This window comes from Rhincodon typus, unplaced genomic scaffold, assembly GCF_021869965.1.
Source record: "Rhincodon typus isolate 14 unplaced genomic scaffold, sRhiTyp1.1 hic_rhity00003664, whole genome shotgun sequence".
Classification (NCBI taxonomy): domain Eukaryota; kingdom Metazoa; phylum Chordata; class Chondrichthyes; order Orectolobiformes; family Rhincodontidae; genus Rhincodon; species Rhincodon typus.
The window spans coordinates 2,186-10,432 of record NW_025969302.1 but is presented as its reverse complement, the minus strand read 5'-3'; the positions used below and the strand labels follow the sequence as shown (position 1 = coordinate 10,432).

At 41.9% G+C, this 8,247-nt stretch overlaps 1 protein-coding gene across 1 annotated transcript; it reads right to left on the bottom strand.

Moving 5' to 3' along the window:
• Positions 1-1,083: 1,083 nt before the first annotated feature.
• On the bottom strand, positions 1,084-7,872 carry LOC125481807 (protein THEMIS-like; the record flags this gene model as incomplete). The annotated part of the gene is made up of 2 exons (XM_048593720.1): positions 1,084-1,464; positions 6,797-7,872. Coding segments are annotated over 2 exons (1,151 nt in total), but the record flags the coding sequence as incomplete, so codon positions are not given.
• Positions 7,873-8,247: the final 375 nt, after the last annotated feature.

The window sequence follows — 8,247 nt, the reverse complement described above, 5'->3', positions numbered from 1 at the left end:
ACCATTCTGAAGAAGGGTCGCTTGACCCAAAACATTAACTCTGATTTCTTTCTACAGATGCTACCAGCTTTTCCAGCAATTTCTATTTTTGTTAACTTCAAAACACTTGTCTCAGACCCAATCTTCTCCCTTTTAAACTGGATCTAAATTCCAATCATAGTGAGATTACACAACAATCGATGTAATCATTGCAAAGACTACCTTTGAATTCCACCTTTGTTAATTCAAATTAAATCCCAACTGTTATAGTGGGATTTGAACACGTGTCTGCAGAATGTTAGCCTAATCCTCTGGGTTAACTAAGTAGTGATATTATCAGAATGCCACCACTTCCCCTTAACTCACAGGATTTCCCCCTTAGCTCAGGGAAAACTCTTTTCTAAAAATGTGAAGGGTCCCGACCCGAAACATCAACTTTCCAGCTCCTCTGATGCTGCCTGGCCTGCAGTGTTCCTCCAGCTCCACACTGTGTTATCTCTGACTCCAGCATCTGCAGTTCCTACTATCTTTTATAGCTGCCTTCTATTCTTGCTAGTTTTTGACGCTCAGTATCCTCAGTAAGCTTAGAAGCGGCTGCAAAAGTGCATTTGCCCACTGTTAAAAAAGTTTTGAATGCTGTAATGAATGATCTATGCGGAGGCCCGTGCCTTCCTGATGGGGTTTAGGATCTCTGTTGTTGCCTGACACTTGTGAAGTGTGAAAGCTGCTTATCAGCCTAAGCTTGGATGTTGCCCAGATCTTGCTGTGTGCAGGGCATGGGATACTTCATCTGAGGAATTATGTATGTAGATGAACATTGTACAATCATGAATGTCCTTCTGTTGGAGGGAAGGTCATTGAGGAAGCAGCTGAAAATATATTGGGCCTAAAACCCTGCTGTGAACACCTCCTATCCTGGAGCTTAGGAGCTTTTAAACAAATTGATTGTCTTATCTAGAACAGATGGACAAAATCATGTTTTACTGCACACCAATAACGAAAGCAACAAACCAAATTCTAAATAACTTACAAAACTCCCTTTCTGTCTGTTATCCCATAAATGTCAAAAGTTGATTTGATTGTTTTATGGCTTATCATTTCAGAACTCCAGTGTACTTTGAATTTAATGTCATTGAAAAATATTACATACACAGTATTTAATTACTGATGTATTTAAACCAAGTATAAAGTCTGATATACATGTCAATCAATGTACTATAAAGTGTTCACATTCCAATTCTGTTGATGTTCTGGTTTGAGGTGCCTGCTGAACTGTCAACCTGGAGAAGAAAAGTGAATTGTCCCAATTTTTAACAGTTGGAAGAAACATACTACATATAATATTTCATTTGAAAAGATGAGGAAATTTAAGTTAGTCCCACACTTGGCTTTTCTGAAACACCATCTCTTTCACACAGTCTCCTCGAGATAAATGTTCTGCAATTTTCTACGGTCTTGTGAGTGTGTTTTTGATAGTTCGGTAGTCTAAAAGATAAATGGTACAAGTATGCTTATTAGCATGGATAAGGATTGGGTCAGAACATTCAGCTACTTATTGATTTGTATCAGTTAACTTAAGCACCGCTTAAATATTAAAATGTTTATACACAGTGCTTAGCTATTCCCTAAGAGCTCATAAATGGTCCACTGTCACTTCTGCTTATGTACAGAATTAACTTTGCTACTGTATCTAGAGCAATAAATAATGTTGCTCTGGTGGACCTCCACTTTTTAAAATACTGCATTTGCTGACACTGCAGCTACAGAAGCTGTGCTCATTGAACATGCAGCTCTGTACCTGGGACACCACAGTTCATGATCCCACAGGTGGGTGCCTGCATCAAACATCACTGTTCAGGTTGCCTCTTGATCTCTCTCCTACACCCATCTGCTTGCTGACTCTCTCACCACTCTGATTCTTACCTAGCTCACCATCCACCTGCTAACACTTTGCTGCCCCTCTTGTTGACCCTCTGATGGCACTGCTCTCCATGCTGCTGCCAACCCCTTGGTCACCACTCTCTCCTGAGCCCTCACTCCCTCCTTGAAATGTGGTGGCAGAAACAAGACACAAATGCAGCAGGGCGTCAAGGGAGGGAAGCAGTGAGGGAACAGGATAGGGAGAGGGGAGCAATGCGGAAGGTAAGTAGTGAGGGGATGGGAGTTGAATAGTATGTGAGATAGTGAATAAGGTAGCCCAAGTGGGAGACAGTGAGGATTTGGAATTGTGTCTGAGGTGGGAGGGAGTGAGGGTTTGGAAATGGATCTGACAGTGGGAGGGAGTGAGAGTTTGGAAATGTTTTGAGAGTTGGGGGGGAGTCAGTGTTCGGAAATGTGTCTGAGAGTGGAGGCAGTGAGGATGTGGAAGTGTGTGTGTGAGGTGGGAGGGAGTGAGGTTTGGAAGAGTGTCTGAGAGTGGGAGGGACTGAGTGGGAGGCGCGAGTGTTTAATGGACAACACAACAGTAACTGTGCATGCAGCAGGGGACAGAGTGGCTGCCAATTTTCTGTTTCAGTTTGGTGATCAGGAGATACCATGTTTTAAAAAGGTTCATATCAGAACATTCCCCATGTGCACAATTAACATTTAGACAGCTGACAGATATTCGAAAGTTCCAGACTCTAGGTTCATGTGGCACAAGCTGTGCACCATCAGCTGCAAACAGGATGAAAAAAAGCTTAAAATTGACACAGAAGCTCCTTTCTCAGCAGACTCTTAATGAATCTCATCTGACCTTCAGGAACTAACTAGACTCATGCGGGTCACACATAGATAAATGAAGTAGTCAGAAGCAATATTAGTGATAGACTACACAACAAAAAGTCATTTGATATAAATTATTTGAACATTCTTGCTAATGCTGACCTCGACCTAGATATTTGACTGTGTTGTAAAGCTAGCCTTCCCTAGCATGAGTGATAAACTTGCTTAACGAATTCTACGACTAATAATCAGTGAGAGTCCTGCAGCAACATTATTTAAAGGGTTCATTCCTTTTATGTGGGTCAGTTGCTGGTTTGTCCTTGCATGTATAATTTCCCCCCCTATTTTCTGTGTTGCAGAAGTGAATGCTGCCATCTAGTAACTCATCTGTGCTAGTGCTGGTCTGTATTTGTTCATAATTGTACGTAGAGTGGAACCTGTGAGTTTAGACTGCAACAGGATGAGAAGCAGTGAAATGGAGAGGAGAGATGAAGAGAAGAGCAAAAGGCTAAAAGCCAGAGTGGGTGTTTAGGGAACATCTCTCTAACACAAATAAGGAAGGCTGGAGTGGAGTGGGTACAGACTGCAGCTGGAACGGAGTGCAAACCTGTGAGTTTGGTGAGTGAGAGGGTGAATCTACAAGGTTAATTTCTTTTTATAAAATCTAGTATTGCTTGCTATACTGCAACAGTAAGAAATGGAGGAGGAAGAGGCAGAGCTGGAAAGGCATTGACTGCCAGAGCCCTGAGCTGCCTGAGCTCTCAGGAAAAAGATGATCCAAGAGCTGTACAGATGAACAACCTCTTTTATTGTCTAACTCTCAACAGTCCTGCAATCCTTCATATCATTGTTCAAGCTAGCACACTCTGATTGCCACCTCCAGACCAGTCTCACTGGTCTTGACCTCACCTCCTTGTAAGTGTGAACACCAAATGCAGAAGCAGAAACTTCAGTGTTGGTTGCAATTCCCCTCCTCCTGTGAAATTGTCCAGAGATTGGAAACAAATGCTGACCCTGCCAGTGAGGCCCACAGCCTATGAAAAAATGAAGAATACTCTCTTCTGCTCAATAGGAATAGTCAAATTGTGGGGGAGAATTTATAGCAAATTTCTGTTAAATTGCCTTATTGATATGTCTGAATTGATGCGGAGATGCTGGTGTTGGGCTGGGGTGGGCAAGGTCAGAAATCATATGACACCAGGTTATAGTCCAACAGGTTTATTTGAAAACACAAGCTTTCTGATCCTCCCTCCTTCTTCAGGTGTTAGTGACAGAGGTACTATCAGACACAGAATTTATATTTGTAAGTAAAAGATCAAAGATCCTCATCAGTGGTGTAACCCTTTGATCTCACCACTGATGAGGATGTTTGATCTTTTACTTACAAATTCCATATCTGATGGCACCTCTCTCACTAACACCTGAAGAAGGAGCGAGGCTCCGAAAGCTTGTGTTTTCAAATAAACCTGTTGGACTATAACCTGGTGTCGTGTGATTTCTGATCTTGTCTGAATTGAGGTGGAACCTGCATCATCCAGGTGCCCATCTCATCTTTTTCATTATTATATTCCTGCCATCACTAAGACCTATATCAATGTCGGTCACTTCACTCCTGTCCTGCCAATCCACTGTGAACACTTATATTTGTACTTTTCTTACCTCTAGGTTTGATTATACCAATGCAGTCCTGGCTGGTCTCCTACATTTGACCTTTTATAAAGCTGATTCATCCAAAGCTTTCCTGCCTGTATCTTCACTCACAAATCCTGTTCCCTTATCATCTCAGTGGTTGCTACCAAGGTTAGCTGCCAGCCAAGTAAATTCTTGATGTTAAAAATGTTGGCAGAGACAATGGTTCACTGTATTATTGCTAGACTATTAAACCAGAGATTCAGGTGATGTTTTAGACCTTAGTTTGAATTCTTTCATGAAAAGTGGTGGGATTTGTTTGCAATAAACATCTGGTCTGCCCAGATCTGCTGTATTTGGACATGGCCTGGGGAGTTGCTAATGCTACTGATCATTGTGTAATCATCATTGAACATCCCCATGTCCGATCTTATGATGTAGAGATGAAGCAGCTGAAGATGGTTGGGCCTAGGACACCACTCTGAGGAACTCCTGCAGAGATGTTCCGGAGCTGAGATGACTGACCTCCAATAACCACAACCACCTTCCATCGTGCTAGTTATAACTCCAACTAGTGGAGAGTTCTCCCCAGTTTCACCCTTGTTTTGCTGAGGCTCCTTGATCCCATACTCTGTTGAATGTGGCCCTAATGTCAAGGTCTGGAATTTCTGGAATTCAGCTCTTTTGTCCACATTCGAACCAAGGCTATAATGAGATCAGGAGCTGAATGCCCCTGGCAAACATGAAATCCAGGACCAGTGAGCACGTTATTCCAGCACCAGACAGCTTTATTTCTCGATATCTCTGGCCAGGCACTGACCCCTACTATCAATTTGCTGATGATGGAGAACTGAATGATGAGGTGGTAATTCACTGAACTGGATTTATTTGGGCTCTTTTTGTACAGTTAATTGAATTTAAATTCCACCAGCTGTATTAGAGTGGTGAAATTTGAACCTACGTCCCCACAGTGTTAGCCTCGGCCGCAGGATTATTAGCCTTGTGCATCTTCAGTTCTAATTACTGCAACATTTGTGGCCGTACCTTTAGTTACTTGAGCTCTGAGCTCTGGAACATTCTGCTTTGCTTCTCTCTTTCAGACACTTCTTTCAACTTAACTCTTTCTCTAAGCTTTTGATCAGCAGACTTAAAATCCTGTTAAGTTGTTCAGTGTCATAATTTCTTTTATATAATGTTCCTGTCCTTGTGACATATCTTTAGTCTAAGTTGTTATCTGTTGATAAGTAAGTTTGTGGATGACACAAATATTGGAGGAAGGTATTAAGTTACAGGAGGATATGGACGGATTGGTTAGGTGGGTGGATCAATGGCAGATAGAACTTAAATCTGATAAATGTGTGAGGTGATGCATTTTGGAATAAGGAAGAAGACAAGGGACACAATGAATGGCAGGACACAATGAAGCTCAGAGGGACAGAGGGATCTTGGGGTTCTTGGCCACAGATCCCTGAAGGCAGCAGGGCAGGTTAATAGAGCAATTAAGAAGGCATACAGGACACTTGCCTTTATTAGTTGAGGCATTGATTATAATAGCAGGGAGGCCCTGTTGGAGCTGTACAGAACTTTGATTTGGCCACACCCGAAGTATTGTTATGCAGTTCTGGTCACTGCACTATAGGAAGGATGTGGTTACACTGGAGGGGATACAGAAGAGATTCACCAGAATGTTGCCTGGGATGAAACATTTTGGCTATGAAGAGAGGCTGGGTAGGCTCAGATGGTTTTCTTTAGAGCAGAAATGGCTGAGAATGGATCTGAGTGAGGTGTCCAAAATTATGAGGGGCACGGACAGGGTGGGTAGAAAGCAGCTGTTCCCCTTGGTTAATGGCTAAATTACAAGGGGCTATAACTTTAAAGCGACAGGCAGGAGGTTTAGAGGGAATTTGAGGAATAAAATATTTCAACCAGAGGTAGTGGAGGTCTGGAATGCACTGCTGGGAGGATAGTAAGGCAGGAAACCTCACTTATGAGCACTTGAAATGTCATAGTATTTGACCCTATGGGCCAAGTACTTGAAAGTGGGACTAGTATAGATTTAGAGTAGTTTTCATCAGTGTAGACTCGATGGGCTGAATGGCCTCGCTTATGCTGTATGATTCTATCATCTATCAGAATTTGATGGAACAAAAACAAGACATGACCTCATGGCATACCCTGTCAGCACAAATCTCTTCTGGTTTGAAATAAATTAATCCTCCTATATCAACTTCATTCTCATACTTGTTGCATCATTATAAATAAGAACAAAATCTGGAACTTTCAGTTATCCTCAAAACATTATTGACTAATTCTCCACTGGAGCATAGATACTGGAGGTTCCACCACACTCAAAAAATAACAGGTTCACTACCTCAAAGCATTTGAAATACATTTATCATACATTATACCTAAAGATCTGAGTTATTGCTGGTGCAGCTTATGACACCACTCCTACTGTAACACTGTTACCTTTTACAGCACCGACCTGATCAGGAAGGAGAAGAGTTGCTCCTGTCACTCTGGGTGGGAATGGACGGATTTGCATTTGATGACATGATGGAATCCTACTCCTGAATTTGGGAGGTAGTGGAGGAGGTGCTGGACATGCATCACAACCTTTAAGCAACTTATAGTTATCAGCTGATAAAGCTTCAACAGTTGCGGGTAATGGCAGATTGATGACTTGCTCACCACAGGGAGGTAACTCTTGGCTCACCATGGTCACCTTGACTTTCACAAGTTCAACAGGTATTTCAAAAGGTTTAGCTGAAGTCTGAGTCCATTTAACAATGAGATATTTCATGTTGACCTCACCATCAATCTGGAGTTCATTTATACCAAACAGAAGATTGCTTGGAAGGGACTGGTCTTGATAAATCATTCTTACATGGCACGGGGGCTTGTGGTGGACAAGCAGTTCCCCAATGGTGAATTTTTCTCTGTCTTTTAAAACTTCCAAGAATGACCCTACTGCATACATTGGGAGTGTGACTCTATCATGAGTGGAGATGGTCTCGCATATTAAAACGGGTATGATTTGTGGTTGCATCCCAGCAAGTGTAGAAATATTTGCAGGCTTGACTGTACGGAATATATCTCCTGTTACAAATGAAGACAATCCTTCTAGATCTGCAATATAACTTTGCATAGCAATAACTTCAATCACTCCACTCGCCTTCCTTGCAAGTTCCAAGTCATAAACTGTTTGGAATGTTCTCGGAGTCCTCTGAAATAAAGCATTGTAGTTCTGTGGAATGAGAAAATGTTTTCTGGCAGGGTGTTGAGCAACTTCAGTGACCAGGTATTTTGTCATCTCTACTCGTCCCAAGATTGTGAGGTACTTTCCAGCTTCAAGGTATGTGGGGTTACATCTGTCCTTCATGTTAAGGCAACAGCTTTTGCTCATGATGTCTGCAACTTGAACAGTCAGAGGAAACTTGTCATTTGCCATGGTGTAAATATCTTCCAGATAAGTGGTTCCAACAATAGGGTTCTTCACTTTATCAGTGATATCAACTATTTCAAAATTCAGTTGTGCTGGGATCAGAGTTTCGACTTCTCCTGGCCAGGAAACACACTCAGATTACAAAAGAGGAACCGCAGAGTTTAATTCATGTTATTGACAACAAAGATTTGAAAATTGTTTGAAACACCATGAAGTTTTAACAGGAAACAAAGCAGAAATTGCTGGAAAAGCTCAGGAGGTCTGGCAGCATTTGTGAAGAGAAAAAGAGTTAACGTTTCGGGTCCGGTGACCCTTCAGGAAAGGTCACTGGACTCGAAATGTTAACTCTGTTTTTTCCTTCACAGATGCTGCCAGACCTCCTGAGCTTTTCTAGCAATTTCTGTTTTGTTTCCTGATTTACAGCATCCACAGTTCTTTCGTTTTTTTTTATGAAGTTTTAACAATCTGTTTGTAGATGCAGATTTGTCATG